The 18,999-nt window shown below is 34.5% G+C and overlaps 2 protein-coding genes across 2 annotated transcripts; one reads left to right on the forward strand and one right to left on the reverse strand.

Annotated features, from left to right (window-relative positions):
* Nucleotides 1-5,236: 5,236 nt before the first annotated feature.
* Nucleotides 5,237-11,770, reverse strand: LOC121205006 (uncharacterized). Its single transcript, XM_041075937.1, has 6 exons — nucleotides 11,624-11,770; nucleotides 7,390-7,581; nucleotides 6,910-7,198; nucleotides 6,597-6,817; nucleotides 6,369-6,500; nucleotides 5,237-5,917 (listed from the first exon to the last, which is right to left on the reverse strand). The coding sequence occupies exons 1-6, from the start codon at nucleotides 11,768-11,770 to the stop codon at nucleotides 5,237-5,239; spliced, it is 1,662 nt and encodes a 553-aa protein (XP_040931871.1).
* An 868-nt stretch (nucleotides 11,771-12,638) lies between these two features.
* Nucleotides 12,639-17,171, forward strand: LOC107924207 (uncharacterized). Its single transcript, XM_016854580.2, has 5 exons — nucleotides 12,639-13,188; nucleotides 13,548-13,654; nucleotides 14,070-14,246; nucleotides 14,591-16,467; nucleotides 16,932-17,171. The coding sequence occupies exons 1-5, from the start codon at nucleotides 13,025-13,027 to the stop codon at nucleotides 17,079-17,081; spliced, it is 2,475 nt and encodes an 824-aa protein (XP_016710069.1). The 5' UTR covers nucleotides 12,639-13,024; the 3' UTR covers nucleotides 17,082-17,171.
* Nucleotides 17,172-18,999: the final 1,828 nt, after the last annotated feature.

The raw sequence follows: 18,999 nt of genomic DNA on the forward strand, positions 1-18,999 counted from the left end.
ACTCAAAATTTGAGAGGTTAAAGTGTAAATATGAAAAAGTGAAAGGACCAATATTGAAAATATTTTAAGGGTGGAATGATCTAGAAACTAAGGAAAATGGATGAATTAGGACCAAATTGAATAGGTGAAAAATTATGAGGGACTAAATGGTAAGTTTACCAAATTAAGTGATGACTCAATTATGGAATTCTAAAAGATCATGAAGGGCAAAATGGTCAATTAGTAAGAGAGAGAATTCTAGAATGTAATGATTATGTTGATGATATTTTAAATTAATTAATTAGATAAATATTATTTTATTAATATTTTTATTTAGTATATAAGGAAGGAAAGATGAATAATTCTCATCATCTTTCTATGCATGCAAATGTTAGAAGAGAAGAAAAGAAAGAAAGTTTTCTTTTCTTTACAATTTAGTCCTTCCACCAAAAATTTACTATTTTCATCTAGAAATCAAAAGAATTTCCATAGCTACCAAGAGAGAAAAATGTTAAGGAGACTATGGGGAATTAGAATATCAAATTGGATTCAAGGAATAGAAGCTGGAGGAGAGAGAAAATCAAAATGAAGATTAGAACAAGGTAAGAACATCATGAATATTTTTAAGTTTGATATTATTGAAAAAGCATGAGATTGATGTTAATGTAGAGTTTCCTTACATATGGTCCTATGTTCTTGATATGTTAGTGAAGATAAAATAAGAGAAAGTGATGAGAAATAGTGTAGAGAAAGAAAATAAGGTTGTTACACTTTATATTGGGAGAGTTTAGAGAGTTCAACTATGATTAAACTTAATCACATAAATATTAAATTAATAGAATATTTATCTATAAGATAAACACTAAATTAAATTTAATATTAAGATAATCACTTTAATATTAAATTAATAAAATACTATTTAGATAAGTATTTAATTTAATTTAATTTAATATTAAACCTATTAAAATAATATTATTTTTGAAATAGTTAATCTAAAATTAAATTATCTGATAGAGTCCCAATAGGAGTGTAATTCTTCCACTGCTTAACCATCGAAGACTCACCGCCACCGACCATTTTCTGGCCATCGGAATGCTATTGTTGCAATCGTCGTCACCCCGAGCAGGTTAGATTGTTATCACATTGGTATGGGCTAGTAACAATTTGACCGATTCGGTCCAGAGACTGATTGGACTGTCAGCACGGTTTCACATACCAGGCCCGATTCGACTAGTTTTTGGGTCTTGGTCTTGGTTTTGGGCTCCCAAACCCAATTTACGATCCCAAGACCAATTTTTAAGTTCAATTACCCATTAGGCTAATTGTCTAACTTAAAAATTAATTTTCAAAAATATCATATTAATTTTAATTAATTTGATTAATTTTATTTTATTTGATCAAAATCAATTTTCTCAAAAATCACTTAGATTTTCCAAATTAATTTTTCAAGAAAATTCTCTAGTTGAACAATTCTTACAATCGCCCAATTTAATTCCACATCGAATAAATTGACTCAATTAAATTATTTCTAAAGTCGTAGAATTTTCTTCTGATTCAAATGTAGTTCGACCGAGCTTTTGTTAAGCTAGTTTTGGGACTGATAGGACATATATAATTAGAATTTAGTAATTGCAATTATGTCTAGAAGCATCATTTAGATAATTCGTATTACTTAATCATGGAGTCAGGCCACAAAAGTACTATAGTTGAAAACTCCTTATTGTATACTCTTTACGAAAGCAATTCATGAAACTACTTTGTTCAATGACCTTGTCATGTGTGTGTTACCCTCATATGATATTCTTAATTCCTTTGAGTTAAATTTGTTCACTCAATACAATAGTATTTTATCTCATTGTCACCATTATGTCTTCTTAATGATTAATATGATCACTATCAACAAATGACTGCGATAAATTGCTCATTCGAGAACAAACAACCCGTGGTCACGTTTCATATTTATCAATCCACACAATCCCAATGAGAGGATAGCGTTCAACTCTATAATTGAGTTATGAATTCCACTTTTGCTAGTAAAGCCATTCCATACACAAGTCATGCACCCAACACACCGGCTATCAGCTCGATCATCTTTAGAACATAATCTTCCATCTATATCAAAGCACATGAGTTACATACGCATGGTCAATGACTAACTTAGAATTTAAATAAATCACACCATGAATGTCACAAGTGAATTAATTCAAAAATAAATTCAAAATTAATTCATCTTGGATCCAGTCTAATGTATCATTCTACTAATGAATACATTTATGTCTCCACCCGTGGAGTCAACTGCTCCAGTAGCTAAGACTAGTCATCTCCTCAATTGAAATTGTAGATGACATAATAATCCTTCTTAATATTTGGATCAAATGCTCACTTTGATTCTTTTACGGAATTACAAACTCGTTTAGATTACATACCGAAGTAAGTTGTCTTTCTCGTAATGTAAACGTTCTTACAATGTCACTTATCATCAATTTGAATTTAGACAATCAATGAGCTAATATTTTATTGTTACAATTTCGGTATGCATACAAAATATGAAAGAAAGAAATACAAACGACATAGCAGTGAAATGTGAAATTTATTTATTCATCGTTCAAATACATAGAAAACAATTACATGTTTACTATAATATGAACACATTTCCCAATAAGAGTTCTTTTGCGTAAAGAGCCGAGAGGAAGATAATTTGTATATTTTTTTACTTTGTGCTCTCGGTCTCGACATCAAACTCTTGTCTTTTTCTCTCGACAGTATCGACACCTTACCAGAGGAAGATAATTCTTTAGCAAGGCATACAAATCAAAATGTAGAAAAGTCATTAACCTAATATGTATGGGTATAGGCCAAATCAATTAATTCTGTAATTTAACTTTAAAGTCTATATTGAGCTCTAAGTTTTATCTTTCAAGGCCCATCATATATTAATATTTAATTATTATTATTAAAGTTATATAATTAAAAACTGAAAAATATTTTGTTAATCTAAAGTATAACCTTATGGCTTTAGGGGGTGAATTATATGAAATACAATTTGGCCTAGGGAGCAAATGTTATACAATGTGGATACCAAATTAAAATACATGATTTATATATAAAATTCAAAAATATGAAAATTCCAAGGGGGCGGCTGCCCTCTGGATCCATCCTTATACATATGCATGTGGAAACCACGTATTTAGAATGCATACATGTGTTTAAAAATAGCATATAATAAACAATTAAATGTATGATTTGAGACTAATTAATAATAACACATGAAATATATACAATATTAAAATAAAAAATTAAATTGAATTTTAAGTAAAATAAAATTTAAATACATGAATACATCATATTAAGATTAATAAATGAATAAAATTATTTATTAATGTGTTGTCATCAATTCTAAGTAGGTGTCAAGTTAATTTATGACTGTAAAAATTCATTAGTATATTATTATAAAATTACAATTATTAATGTATTTATACAACTCATACATGTATAACTGATTCATAACAAAAGAAACTAACTATTCTAACTGCTTCAACAGATTCCAACTCTTTCTACACTCCCCCTCAAGTTGGAGGTATAAAAATGCTTTTTAACCCCAACTTGGAAATCAGATGACCATGTTGTTGTGACCCCAAGGCTTTTGTCATAACATTTGCCAATTGTTCTGCTGTTGGTACATATTCAGTAGCTATAAGCCCTCATTGTATTTTTTCTCTTACAAAATGGCAATCAATTTCTATGTGCTTAGTCTTCTCATGATACACAGGGTTTGCTGCAATTTGAAGGGCTGCTTTGTTGTCATAAAATAGTTTCACTGGTTCAGTTACACCTATATCTAGTTCTCTGAATAAACCTGAAATCCAAACCAGTTCTGATGTTACAGCTGCCATACTTCTGTATTTTGCTTCAGCAGAAGACTTAGATACAGTACACTATTTCTTCGATTTCCAAGAGATAAGTGAGTCTCCTAACTGTACACAAAAACTTGAAACTGATCGTTTTGACATTGGATAAGAAGCCCAATCTGAATCGCAATATGCCACAAACTGGTGTTTATTGTTAGCCTTCAAAAAAAATTCCAAGCCCTGGATCCCTCTTTATATATCGCACTACTCTTAATGCTGCTTCCATATGTGATTGTTTTGGATTTTGCATAAACTGACTAAGATGAGTAACAACAAAGGTAATGTCTGGTCTTGTATGGGTTAAATAGATCAATCTTCCAATGAGTCTCTGATAAACTATTTTATCTTCTAACAACTTATCTTCTTGATGCTGCTGAGTGGCTTCATCAAATTCTGTTGTCGTTAGTTTTTGATTCTGCTCAAGTGGTGTAAGAGCAACCTTTGCGTCATTTAAACCAGTGTCTTGGATGAGTTCTTGTGTATACTTCAGCTGATTTAGCAAAATGCTTTCCTAAGACCTTAAAATTTCAATCCCAAGAAAATATCTTAGTTCTCCTAAATCCTTCATCTTAAAATTCTGATTTAGAATCCCTTTCAAGTCAGTAATCATGTCCATGTTATTTCCAGTGATAAGAAGATCATCAACATACACCAATATAATAACCATCCTGCCCTCTTTTTTTTTAACAAAAAAAAAGAATAGTCATGCTTACTTTGCTCAAAACCAGCCAAAATAAGAGCATCAGTAAGCTTGGCATTCCATTGCCTAGATACCTGCTTCAATCCATATAATGATTTCTGCAGCCAACACACCATATGCTCCCCCTGGCTGCGAAAACCCTCAAGTAAAGTCATCTGTATCTCTTCAGAAAGATCGCCTTGAAGAAAGGCATTAGAGACATCCATTTGATAAAGTGGCCAACTGAAAGAAGCAGCAGGATCTAAAATGGTTCGAACAGTGACCATTTTAGCAACAGGAGAAAAAGTTTCCAAGTAATCAATCACCGCTTTTTGATTGTACCCTTTTGCAACCAATCGAGCTTTATATCTCTTAATTTCACCAGAAGCTTGAAGTTTAACCTTGAACACCCATTTACAGCCAATAGGAACTTTTCCCCGAGGCAAAGTGACAACAGTCCATGTATGATTAGATTCTAAGGCTTGGATTTCCTCTTGCATGGCTTGAATCCAGTGGGAAGACTTTCGAGCCTCAGAATAAGAAACAGGCTCAGTAATGTTGGCAAGAGAAGAAACAAAATCATGAGTATGAAAAGGAAAATGCAAAGAAGTATAAGTGGAAAAAACACCTGTGGATAAAGTAAATTGGTGGGATGAATGTAACCTTGTAATCAAGAAGGAGGCCTAATGGTTCGGCTAGATCGCCTAGGATCAACAACGGGCAGAGTAGGAGAGGTTGAAAGGTGAGATGTACTTATCGAAGCCGGAACCGAAATTGGTATAGCGGAAGGGGGACTTGGAGAAGGATTGATGGGAGAGGAACAAATAGAAGTGAGAGAAGGAACAATGAGAAAATCTGAATCGGATATTTCAGGAGTAGGGGGAAACAAAACAGGAAATTCAGCAGGAGTGGACCAAAAAGGAAAAACATCTTCAACAAATTTAACATTGCGGCTGACAAAAAACTTTTTAAACTCTAAACAAAACAAAATATAACCTTTTTGAGAAGAAGAATAACCCATAAAAACCGAAGGAAGTGATTTGGAAGAAAATTTATCAGAATAATAAGGTTTTACTGCAAAAGATAGGCAACCAAAAACACGAAAGTGGGAAAAATCTAGAGGTTTTTTATAGAGCAGCTCAAATGGCGTTTGCCAAGCTAAAATAGAGGAAGGAAGGCGATTGATGATGTAACAAGCAGCCAAAATACAATCACCCCAAAATTTGGTTGGAACATTCAACTGAAAACGCAAAGCGCGAGTAGTTTCTAAGAGACGCTTATGCTTACGCTCAGCAATACCATTTTGCTGAGGGGTATCAACACATGAACTTTGATGAATTATCCCTAAGGACTGAAAATAAGACGAACAAGCGGAGTTAAAAAATTCAGAACCATTATCACTCCTGACGATTTTAATAACAGCAGAAAATTACATTTTGACCATAAAAAAATTGTTTAAGAGCTAAAATAACATCAGATTTAAGCTTCAGTAAGTACACCCAGGTCATTCTAGTGTGATCATCAACAATGGTTAAGAAAAAACGATGACCACTATGAGTAGACACTCTATAAGTTCCCCAAACATCAAGATGGATTAGACTAAATAGAGTCTCTGCCCTAGAAGTACTAATGGGAAAATACAGTTTAGATAATCTTGCCATGGGACATATAGAACAAGTAAAGTCTTTATTAAATGTTAAAGTATTAAAGAAAGATAAACGATGTAACTTGTGCATGGGCACATGCCCTAATCTTGCATGCCATAATGGAATTTTAGGTGCAGTAGATGTCATACAAGAGACAGAAGCAGGTAAAAATAAGGTGGACAAAGACAAAGAATAACCAGATGACCTAACCAGGGAAGGAGAAGACTCAAATAAGTAAAGGCCATTCGAGTGTCTACCAATCTCCTTCATCCTGCCATTGGAGAGATCCTGCAAAAGGCAGAAATCAGGGTAAAAAATGACTGCACAATGCAAATCGTGAGCCAATTTGAAAACAGAAATAAGATTGTAATGAAAAGTGGGAACACAAAGAATATCAGTAAGGGTAATATAATGAGATAAAGCAAAAGAACTAGAATGAGTAATAGGAGAACATTTACCATTTGGAAGCTGAACAAAACGGGAGTTGGAAGGGTAAGCAATAGGCAAAGTCAAACTCTTAGAATCAAAACATATATGATTAGTTGCACCAGTGTCCAAAATCCAGGAAAAATTATGCTCAACTGAACAGGACATAGAAGGTATACCTGCACAATTCACAGCAGGTGCAACAGGAACTTGTTTTTTATTTAACAACTCCAGTTCTGTGAATATTGTTGAGGAGTGAAAGTAGAAGCACTCTGAGGAGTAAGGGAAGAGTCATCAGAGGAAACATCAAGAGCAGATGGAGGAGCTTTCTTACGATTGAACTTAAAATCCAGTGGGAATCCAATCAACCGACAACATGACTCTTTTTTATGGCCTTTCAATTTAAAAAAATCACAGATGCCAGTGAACTTCTTACTGCTTCCATATGTAGTAGAAGAAAAAGCCACAGGATCGGAAACAAGAGTCATAACAGAGGAAAAACTCCTCTGAGCTTCTTCTTGGACAATCATGGAGTATGCCCGATTTACCGAAGGTAAAGGCTACATCAAAAGGATCTGACTTCGAACTACAGCATAGGTCTCATTGAAACTCATCAGAAACTGGAATAATCGCTGTTGACGAAGATGATTCGAATTTTGTTGGGCAACCTCACATGCACAGTCGAAAAAACAAAAACAAGAGCAATGTATTCATCCCAAAGCAACTTTAACTATGTGAAATAAGAAGAAACAGAAGCATCACCTTGAGTGAGATGCGCAATAGACCGATGGAGAAAGAAAATACGAGAATCGTCCACTTTGCTAAAGCGATCCTTGAGATCTTTCCAAACTGCAGCAGCATCAGAAGCAAAGACGAGTCCCGCAGACAAATTTGGACTGACAGTGTTGAGAATCCAGGAAAGCACAAAAGCATTACATCGATCCTATTGAGCACGGAGGGATTCAGGATAAACCGAATGAAGGCAAACACCATCAACGAATCCGAGCTTGTTTGTGACAGCCCTAATTTGACCCTAGTCGAAAAGTGGTTTCGGGATAACAAAACCGAGTCAAAAAAATAATTAAATGTTATATTCTGTGGTTATTATATGTGAAAGTGCATGTGTGAAAATTTCATGCTTTGATTTTGTCATTTGAGAGTAAAATTATGAAATAGGACCTATGTGAAAATTTCTGAAAATGCTATAGGCCAAATTGCAGTGGCCAAATAATTTGTAGTGTAAAATAGGAGGATTTGCATGTCAAACCTCCCATTTTACATGTAGTGGCCGGCCATCATGTTGGTGGTTGACAACATGTGCAAATTTTTTTATTGAAATTATGGCATGAGTATGGCACAAATATTATATGCCATTTTGTGTCATAAATTGTTGGGTAATTAGAATAATAAGAGTAACAAAAGGAAGTGAAGGAAAAGTTTTGTCCATCCTTGTTCATGGTAGCCGAAAATGGAAGAGAAAGGAGAGGAAAAGAGCTCTTGAATGTTCGGTCACTTGGGGAAGAAAATCCAAGGTAAGTTCATGGTGCTTTGCTTCTATTTTGATGTTCATGGGTTTTTCTTGTTTCTACCTTAACCCATGAAGCATATTTTTGATATTTGGTTATGTTGTGAGCATTCGATCATGAATGGAAATGAGAGAAATGGTTGTTGTTTCATGTTCTTTTGATGAAAAATGGAGAATAGATGAAGTTGAGCCAAGCAAATGAGCATGCATGTGCCTTAGATGCTAAGGGGAAAAATCGGCTAACATGTTGTGTGTATTATGGCCGAATGTGAACTTGGATAATATTGAGTAATGTTGTGCTTTAAAATGATGAAAGGAAGATTATGCTTAAGTGAAGTTATAGGTATGTGACGATTGATTTGTGATATGCATGTTTAAATAACATGCATGCAAGGTATGTGTGAAAGAGTGAATTGGTAATAAATCTGCTTGGGACAGCAACAGTAACGTGATTTTGGAAAATCACCATAAATTGTGAGAGATGAGTTAGAAGCTGGATAAATTATGTAATTAAATCTTAATTAGTCTAGTTTCTTATAAAAGAAACCGTGTAAGCAAAATAATTGCCGATGATGAGATATTTGAAGTGATGTGGGACAGGGTCAGAATGACTTCTAGATCCTCTGTTCTGTTTTTATAAAATCATTATAAATTGTAAAAAAATGGTTATAAGATGAAGTTTATATGCTTAGACTCCTTAATGAGTCTAGTTTCAAATGAAATAAACGATAACATATTTTGAATTTTGTACAATGAGAAATTTGATTCGTAGTGAAGAGTGGTCAGATTAGTCAAACAGTGAAATAAGGGAAACTTTAAGAAAAATCTGGTATTTATTGGCCAAACCAAAAATCCTTAAAATTTTATGGATAAAATATATATGGGTCTATTTTCATAGAAAGTTAACGGAACTTGATTTGGAGTTTCGTAGCTCCTGTTATAAATGATTTAGTGACTGTTGCTCAGGAAGACAGCTTGCAGTGAAATTATGATTATGAGGTAAACATTGACAAAAATTTGTTAATGAGTTACTTATTGATTTCTTATAAGCTTACTATGATCAGTAGGTGTGAAAGTTGAATATATATATTATATTTTGAAAGTGATGCTTGAATAGTCGAATAATGACTAGTTTAAAATCTTTAAATTTTAAGCTCAAGAGCATAGAGGGGCAAATTCGGATAAGAGAAAAGAGAAAGTAATCGAATAGCCGTTGTAATCATTCGGCAATATTCGAGGTAAGTTCTTAAGTGTTTAAGCTTGATTCCTTTTTATATTCCCAAGAGTTAAATTAATATGGTAAAGGGAATGTAAATTTTATTTAGTTAATGTGCCGAATATGTAATGATTTAAGGCTATAAGCCGATATTGGCTATTATGCTTAAGTTGAATTGGATTTGGAATTTGATGCACTAAATGAGTGTTACAATGAATAAACTATGCCGTATATGTGCTGGTGGAGATATCATGATTTGTGATTATTAAATACCTAAAGGAAACCATGATGTGTATAAAATTATTATTATTAGTCCTTTGTCATAGCCGAATATGGCTTGGCACTAAAGTGATTAAATGTGAACTTCGATGAGGTAAACCATTAAAAGTGTGGTGCTATAAGACTATGGGCTAATACGATATGTGGATTCGTTCCGTAAAGTAAATTATTCAGGTATGCGATATGTACTTAGGCATGTTAAATTGATTGGAATTGAATCATGAATGTGAATTGAGAAGCATAGGTAAAAATGCCTATGACATATATGTGAGTAAGGGTAAAATCATCGTACATTATCGATAAGGATGGGCTATGTGCGGAACCATCTTATAATTACTAATTTGAAAGGTTGTGTGCGAATCAGTGAGCAATATGTATATATTAGATGAATCATGACCTTTTGGTTCTACTTGAACTAAGTTGCGCGATAAATAATTTATGGATATGACTTATAGTCGAATGGTCACTATGGGTTAAGTTTGAATGGTGAAATGGAAATGTGATATGTTGAATGAAATGTGTTAATATATAATTAAATATGCATGATATTTGATGTATATCCGAGCTTAAAGACCCGCAGGCTTCGTGTTCATGAAATATCCAGGTTAAATCTCGCAGGCTTCGTGCTGGTATTATATCTGGGATAAATCTCACAGGCCTAGTGCTGGTATTATATTCGGGCCTTCGTGCTTAGCAGGCTTCGTGCCGGTGATGTGTATTCGGGCCTTCGTGCCTAGCAGTCTTCGTGCCGGTGATGTGTATTCGGGCCTTCGTGCCTAGCAGGCGTAATACCGGTGAAATGATATGTTATGTGAATTCGGTGTTCCTTGTAAGATAAGGGTTTAGCCGTATGTTAAAGATGAAATGATAGTGTATTGTATCATGCTTATATGGCCTAATGGCAAGTATAACATGTTGGTAAATATGCAATGTGCTTTTATAATCGAATGATAAGTTTGAAATGAATGTGAGTGAAATGTTATGCATAAGCTATCAAATGTTAAGTGTGAAAATGAGATGAAAGAAAAATGTTTGAGATGTATAATTATATATACGTTCGAATGATGTTAGTACTCAATTGATATGAATATGTTATATGGAACATGTTGATTTGATTATTCGGGCCTTTAAGCTTAGCAGACTATAATGTCGGTAAGATACTATTCGGGCTTTCGAGCCTAGCAGGCTATAAAGCCGGTGAAATGATATCGAGCCTCAAGCCTAGCAGGCAAAATGCCGGTGATTTGAGAAAAGCTTATGACTAAGGTACCTCGTGCTAGATTGTCAAATGAATACATTTAATACGTAAAGTGGGCCAGGTACGCAGTATGTACTCATATGTGAGTTTGATTTGAAGAGAATCATAAGGGAGTAATGTGATACTTATGTGAATAAATGTTAAAACTATACCTATGATCATGATACACCTGGTCAGGGTGTGAAAGTATGTAAGGGTATTTGATAAAAATATGTTATATGAATTCAGATTAAATGTGATAAGAATGTTGAACGTGCATTATGTACTTGTGTATATTCGGCCGGATGGCAATATCCCTAGAATTTGGCCTCTCAAGAAATTAAATAATCGAAGTATAATTGCGTTTATTTGTTTGCATTGCTTAAGACTTACTAAGCTTATGAAAGCTTACTCCGTTGTTACATTTCTCTGTTTTATAGATTGTTGACTTCAGTTACCGGTTCGGGTTGGAGTTCACCGGAGATATTATCACACTGTCGAGCTCACGTTATCGGTGTAAGTAAATACTAGTATTTCGAGTCTATGGCATGTATAGGGTTTTAATGTTTTGGACCTCGTAAGCTCATATATGGGATAAATTGCATGTGAAAAGAAAAGTTTTAAATTGATTGAAATTTTTCAGCACGGTTTTTGTGTGATTGATTGAGTTTAAGTCGGGTAACACCTTGAACCCTGTTCCGGTGAGGGATACGGGCGAGGGGTGTTACATTGTTCTTTGCAAGCAAAGCAATTCGAAGCGAGCGACTCCAAACAGTGTAATTTTCAACACCGGTCAAATGATGAAAAACAAGAATCGTTCCCGGTGTATCAGAAGGATGAAGAAACAACGGGTGATGAAAATCAACATCCTCCATGAAAAATGCCAACAAAAAAAAAGATAACAGGAAGAAATTGGGGAAAAAATGTGTGCCCTAGACGAAGAACGGTCAAACAAGACAAAGAGAAAAAATGGGGAACCAAAAAATCAGTACTAACCCAAGAAGAGAGAAAAAATGATACCCAAATTACCTAGAAAATGGCTCATATGATACCATGTAAAAATTTATCAGTATATTATTATAAAATTACAATTATTAATGTATTTATATAACTCATACATATATAACTGATTCATAACAAAAGAAACTAACTATTCTAACTGCTTCAACAGATTCCAACTCTTTCTACAATGACATCATTTCAGTCAACAATATTATTAGTATAATATATACAATTGATTGAGATAATAAAATATGCGTAATAAAATTAAAATGAATGAAACTATTTAAAGAAAACTTTAGTTGAGTGATAAATTTTAGGTTTTGCTAATCCAACTGACATAAACTCAAATCCCTTGCATGTGTATTTTTATTAATTTTTTTAAAAATTAAAAAAATTAAAATATCCTCCAATAACATAAATTATTTTAAATATAAAAAGATATTAAAGTAATTTTCCTTCCATTGCAATATCTAATATTACTGTCATTACTACTTTTACATTAACACGAACCATCTATTTAAAAAACTTAAACTTAATTGATTGGTGGTGTAGCCAACTCAAAACTTATAAATAAATAGTATAAATATAAATATTTAAAATTTATATAACATGAATTATTAATATATGTTAACTTAAATGATAAATAAAATGAAAAAGACAGGTCAACATAATAGCTTACGCAGATAATGGTGGCTGCTGTTAGTTTTATAGTATTAATAAATAGAATGGTTTTATTCAAATAAATAAATAAATAAAATGGTTTTATGGGAGGTTTTTTCTTTTGGTTTTTTGTGCTTGCAAACAAGTAGAAAAGTAAAAAGGAAGTTGTAATTTCCTATTAAATTTCTGTATTTTGTTTTTCAACCATTTATCAAGAAAAAGGGGGAGAGAGAGATAGAAAGAAAACGGAAGCTAGGAATTTTGGTAAAAGATAAACACAGCAACTCCTCCCCTTTCTCTGTCTTTCTTGCTTCTGCCAATAATTTTAGATCGAATCCCAAACGTAACTCTATTCTCTTTTGTGTTTTTTATTAGATTATTTTTTTGTTTCGTTTCTTAGAAGGAAAAAAAAAAGTCATTTATAAATTCAAGTGTTTGGGTACTTTGGGTTGTTTACGAAAAAGAACATGAGCAAAGAGATTGTAAAGGAAGAAGCGCCTTCGTCGTCCCCTGTTGTTTCGGGTAGCTTTGCTTCTCTGAGAAGCGTCCGATGGCGTATTAGTCTCGGTATTTTGCCTTCTTCTTCTTCAGTTGATGATCTTCGCAGGGTAACTGCCGATTCTCGCCGAAGGTGATTTTTTTTCCTTGATAAATATTCTAGTATTTTATTTATTTTTGGTTTTCTTTCCTTGTAAAGATTACCAGATTTTTTTATTATTATTTAATTTTAAATCCGGAACTTTTTTTTAACTCCTATTTTGATTTTTTTGTACAACACTCGAGCTGATTCTAGGTTAAAATTTACCCCCCAAAAAGAGAGAAGACAACTGTCTTTCTTTTTTTCTATTCCTATAACTTTTTTTTTCTTGTTCAAATTAGTTCTAAATTTTGCTCATTAAATTGCAATTGATTTTTTTTTCGTTTTTCATTTTTTTTGGAGTTAAAAACCAACAGTTATGGCCTCAAATCTCTGGTTTTATTGTAATTTAGATATGCTGGGTTGAGAAGGTGGCTGCTAGTGGATCCACATGTTCCAAAGGATGGAAGAAGTAAATCCCCTGATCTTGTCATGGACAATCCACTCTCTCAAAACCCAGGTAATTGCCAATGGTTCTTATTATTTTTCTTCATTATATTGGTTACCTATTTGTATTGTTGATTCATCAGTTTTTGTTTTGATAAGTAGTGCTATGTTTACCTCGCTATCTTATCTTGATTCACGTTGAACTTATGTAGAAAGTGTTTATGGGTCCAATGTTCGTTTCAGTTCCACAAAAAGGAGGCAAATCTCTTTGCCTCCTTTTCCAACCCATCCTGGTTGGTTGGTTGGTTTTGAAGCCAGGACTTGGAACTCGTCTTTGTCAATGGAAAATGTTCCATTAAACTCTCCAATACTTTAGGAATATTCTTCTTTGAGAAACTTAATGTTTTTTCATCATAATATACTCCCCTTTCTTTTAAAACTCTTTGTTGCTTGATCTTTACTGAAACAATATATAATTCTTAATGCAGACAGCACCTGGGGGCGATTCTTTCGGAATGCTGAGCTGGAAAAAATGGTTGACCACGATTTATCACGATTATATCCAGAACATGGAAGCTACTTCCAGACTCCTGGATGCCAGGGAATGCTGAGAAGAATATTGTTGTTGTGGTGCCTTAGGCATCCAGAGTATGGTTATAGACAAGGTTTTTTCCTAAGCACTTTTCCAGCATATTTATTAGTTTCTGTTCCTTCACATTTTAGATTTTGCAAGATTAAATCAGCAATGTGTTGCTGCCCTAATTATTGAGTGTTTTCTAGTACCTGAATCACTGCTTTTCATGGTAAGACATAAAAGTAACATGCTTGCCTTTACCTTAGGTGAAAGCCAGTTGGACTTGATAATGCAAATTTCTTTTTGTGGTCTGCAACGAAAAAGCCATTGGAAATTGTGTCACAATAAAGTCAACTAACTAGTAGTTCTTGCTATTTTATTATCCGAATCATCAAGCTGGCTCTTCATCTGTTTCTCTTTCCTGCTTGTTTGTAGGAATGCATGAACTCTTGGCACCTCTTCTGTATGTTCTTCATGTCGATGTTGAGCGTCTTTCGGAAGTGCGAAAGCTACATGAACACCATTTCATTGACAAATTTGATGGATTGTCATTTGAAGAAAATGATGTTACATACAATTTTGATTTTAAGAAGTTTTTAGATTCTATGGAAGATGAGATTGGATCTCAAGGTAATTCAAAGAAAGCTAGGAGTCTTGATGAGCTTGATCCTGAGATACAGACCATTGTATTGCTAAGTGATACTTATGGAGCTGAAGGTGAACTTGGTATTGTCTTGTCTGAGAAATTTACTGAACATGATGCCTACTGTATGTTTGAGGCTCTGATGAGTGGGGCTCATGGTTCAGTTGCTATGGCAGATTTCTTTTCTCCCATTCCTGCTGCTCAGTCCCAGAGTGGCTTGCCCCCTGTCATTGAAGCCTCAGCTGCATTATACCATTTACTGTCAATTGTTGATTCTTCCCTGCATAGCCATCTCGTCGAGCTTGGTGTTGAACCCCAGTATTTTGCACTTCGCTGGTTGCGGGTTTTATTTGGACGGGAGTTTTCACTTCAAGATCTCTTAGTTGTATGGGATGAGATCTTCACGGCAGATAATAGCCCACTTGAAAAAGACTCTGGAAATGATGAGAATTCCAGTTTTAAAATGTTCAATTCATGCCGTGGAGCATTAATAACTGCTATGGCAGTCTCTATGATACTTTATGTGAGATCTTCCCTGCTTGCCACTGAAAATGCAACAACTTGTCTTCAGAGACTCTTGAACTTGCCGGAGACTATAAATCTGAGAAAACTTATAGCGAAGGCGAAGCCACTGCAAATTCTTGCATTGGATTCTAAAATTTCACCTTTGTCATCTATATTTGATGGTTCTTATAACCGTAGCAAATCTGCAGTTAGTGGTTACAATCTTTCATCTCATCCAGTTTCTCCAAAAACTCCTCTATCTCTTGTGCCCGACAGTTACTGGGAAGAAAAGTGGAGAGTACTGCATAAGGCAGAGGAACTAAAGCAAGATAGTTTAGACAAACTATCTCCAAGTGGGAAAAAAAGATGGTCGGAAAAAGTAAAGCTGGTGCTATCTAGAACTGAATCTGATCCATCGCCTGCAAGAGCAGAGAAATACAAAAAGGGCCATAAGTCATCTGTTAGGCGTAGTTTGCTTGATGATTTGACTCGGCAACTTGGCTTGGAGGAAGAAGATACCGAAAAGGGAGGCTGTTCTGATGCTTCCAACTTAGGAGATCATCATTCTACAGAAGCTCAGGTAGAGGGGCAGCAAAATGATACTAACATAGGTTCAATTTACAGAGCTGAGGAAAGATGTGAGTGTGGAAGTGGAACTGTTGTCAGTGAAGAAAACTCCTCTATTTTTTCTGACCCTTTAAGTTCTGGAAGTGGTACTAATGACCATGAAAATGACACAGAAAAAAGTAGCTTTGCATCGAATTTATCGTCAGATGAAAATGATGATCACCACCAAAGTAACCCTGAAGATTCACCTCTTCCAGTTTCCTCTCCTCCTCCTGAAGGTGTCCCTTTAAATTCTCCACATGAGAATGAATCTTCAGGGAAGCTGGTCTCAGCCATGAAAGAAAGAAGACATCTCTCAGGTAGATTTCAGTGGCTTTTTAGGTTTGGACGAAACAATGTCAGTCAGGAGGCATCGGATAAAGGAGGTACCAATGAGACTGCAAAATCTCTAAATCGTGATAGCAAGAGCAATACAGCAGACTCATCAGTTGCTGGTGCTTCTCGTAATTCATCTCTTGCCAGCCAAAGAGATGTTGTGGACCAGAATGTAATGGGAACATTGAAGAATCTGGGGCAGTCTATGCTTGAACACATTCAGGTAATATTTTGGTTGTTGTAATTGTGCAGAGCTTCAAACTAATGTGGATAATACTTTTGTTGTTGAACAAAACAGTCTAGTTTTGTCTATTTTTCATGCTTTCCTGAATAGTGTGTGTTTGGATTACATGTGAAGAAAGCTGTATACAACTTGATCTATAGTCTTGTGAAGATTTGTAGATGGGTTTCGTAGATTCACGCTGTATGCCTAATTAACCTAGAAATTGAAAAGGATTGTGGGATTTAGGGGTAATAGCCATCCTCAATGGTATTAAATGATGTTGGTAGTTTCTTCTGTATGTACTTATGTTATAGATCCCTCCCTTTTCATGTTACACTTGTTTTCATTTTAGGCGTTCTTGGCCTTTCTGCTAGTTTATAGGTTAGGGTAAATGATCAGGATGTTTAATATGTAAAAGATATTGTTGATTGACTTCCTTTGCATATTGAAATCAACATTTGCAGGTTCTTGAGTCTGTTTTCCAGCAAGATCGAGTTCAAGTGGGATCAGTGGACAACTTGGGTAAAAGCAATCTAGTTGGCAAAGGACAAGTTACAGCAATGACAGCTCTGAAAGAGCTTCGGAAGATCAGCAACCTTTTGTCAGAGATGTGAGATTTGTTGTTCTACTTATAAAATCTGTATATACATTTTGTAGTTACATTGGTTTTTTAAATGCAAATAATAAAATGATTTTTGTTGGTATTTTTACCTTTACTAGTGAGGTTAGGTTGGTTGTAGGGTTTGCCAAACCGATGACTTGTAACCCTTATAGAATCATCCTCTTTTCATTCATCCTTGTCTGGTTATAGCTCAAGTTGTCATATACACATGGTTAGTGAGATATGAACAGCCCAATTAGCCATCGCAAACCACAGATGAGGGTGCAAAAATCTTGTTTTTGTTGGTTGGTTGGTTTAGGGATGGAATGCTTTTGAGATTCATATTGTTTGACAATGACAGACAATGTTAAGGCTCCCATTTATAGCCGGATAGGAGGCCCGCATTTGATGGAGATGGTTGATTGAGAGCCTCTGACGGAATGGTAGGGTTGTCTGAGGTTGAAGATGTATGTAGACTAATACGTTAAATATGGTGGCTGTCTTGTTTCTCCCTTCAGGGTGGTTATGCTAAGATCATTCTTGCACTCCCAAAATTTCGGGAAATTTTTTAAAATTTTAATTAGTTTCCTCTAAAATCTGTTGAAATTGTTGACAATTTTAATTACTTCCAAAATTTAATATCAAAGTCCGCTGCTTTCTTGACTATGTATTATAAGGCTTTAGCTATCTTTGTCACAAGGGGTTCTCAACACATGTATTGTGATGTGATTGGCAAGAGTTCAGTAATCTATTGTGGATCCTATTGGCGAGAGCTTAAGATGTCATGAGTTAAATAGATTCAGCTCAATTAAATGTCTGTTATTTGAATAAATTCAAAGGATTTTTAGACAAGTGATGAATTTTATTATCCAAAAAGAAGTTGAATTCTGATGCAAAGTACAAAACAATAAAAAAACAAGTGAACAAATCAATACACTACCCCAAACACTCTATAATATCCCAATCCCTACAAAGTTGAAAATTAGCAACATCAACCCTATTGATCAATTTCCTTTTAAGTCAACGCCTTACAAGATCCTATATATGATGTTAAAAAAACTTGCTCATTGTTACTCAAATTTTGAAATTGCCTTGGGTCCCTCCTTCAAGATGAAATAAATGTAAGCATTCCAACCAATTTTCAAAATCAAGATAGTTAGAGATCTCCCCTTAAGCTTGAAGCAAGCCCAAGACATCTTATGATGCCGACCAAGTACCTGTTTTTCAATCTTGCATAATCTGAGTATAGATTCCCAAATTCTCTTTGAAACAGAACATTCAATGAATGCATGATTTCTACTTTCTATTTTTATCCCACAAACAAGCATTTTTCATTAGTTACCGTCCCTCTTCTAATAAGATGATCTTTAGTTGGAAGTCTATCCAATAATGTCATCCATGTAACCAAAGAATGCTTAGGTATGGGCAATGGAAACCATCCGAAGCTATGCCAACTAACTTTATCTCTTTGAGACCTAAGCTTAACCCAGATTTTAGAGACATTCGGATCCTCCTAACTACGAGAAAAAGAGCCCAAAAAGGAAGAAGCTTTACTCCTAAGCTTCAAAATCTTCCTCCAAATTCAACTAGCCGTAGACTTAAGACTGTCATTCCAAAAATCAACACCCTTCAAGATATATTCTTTAAGCCAGACAATCTAAATGGATTCCTCTCTTGCCAAAATACATCGAATAAGCTTCAAAATGCAAGCCCTGTTCCAACATTCAAGTTCCTTTATCCCTAAGCCTCCTTCAGACTTTAAACAACAAACTTGATCCCAATTGACTCTAGCACATGCAGCTGCAATATCATTCCCCTTCCTAAAGAATCTAATGCATAACTGGTTTATCTTTTTAGTCACTGATTTAGGCAATATGAAATGCCTACACCAAAATTTTTGAATGCTAAAAATTTCTAGACGACCAACAAAA

The sequence above is a fragment of the Gossypium hirsutum genome, chromosome A08 (genome assembly GCF_007990345.1).
Source record: "Gossypium hirsutum isolate 1008001.06 chromosome A08, Gossypium_hirsutum_v2.1, whole genome shotgun sequence".
In the NCBI taxonomy this organism is placed as follows: domain Eukaryota; kingdom Viridiplantae; phylum Streptophyta; class Magnoliopsida; order Malvales; family Malvaceae; genus Gossypium; species Gossypium hirsutum.

Bases quoted from the DNA above. Each gene is read 5' to 3' on its own strand.
- LOC121205006 (XM_041075937.1), bottom strand. From the start codon at position 11,770: ATGGAGGATGTTGATTTTCATCACCCGTTGTTTCTTCATCCTTCTGAT. The intron at 7,199-7,389 runs GTTTCTTCTTAT...CTTTTGATGTAG, and splicing joins TCACTCAAGGTGATGCTTCT to CCTTTACCTTCGGTAAATCG. The intron at 5,918-6,368 runs GTCTCTTGTATG...TCTTATTTTCAG, and splicing joins CCTTATTTTTACCTGCTTCT to TCCTTAGGGATAATTCATCA.
- LOC107924207 (XM_016854580.2), top strand. From the start codon at position 13,025: ATGAGCAAAGAGATTGTAAAGGAAGAAGCGCCTTCGTCGTCCCCTGTT. The intron at 13,189-13,547 runs GTGATTTTTTTT...ATTGTAATTTAG, and splicing joins ACTGCCGATTCTCGCCGAAG to ATATGCTGGGTTGAGAAGGT. The intron at 16,468-16,931 runs GTAATATTTTGG...CAACATTTGCAG, and splicing joins CTATGCTTGAACACATTCAG to GTTCTTGAGTCTGTTTTCCA.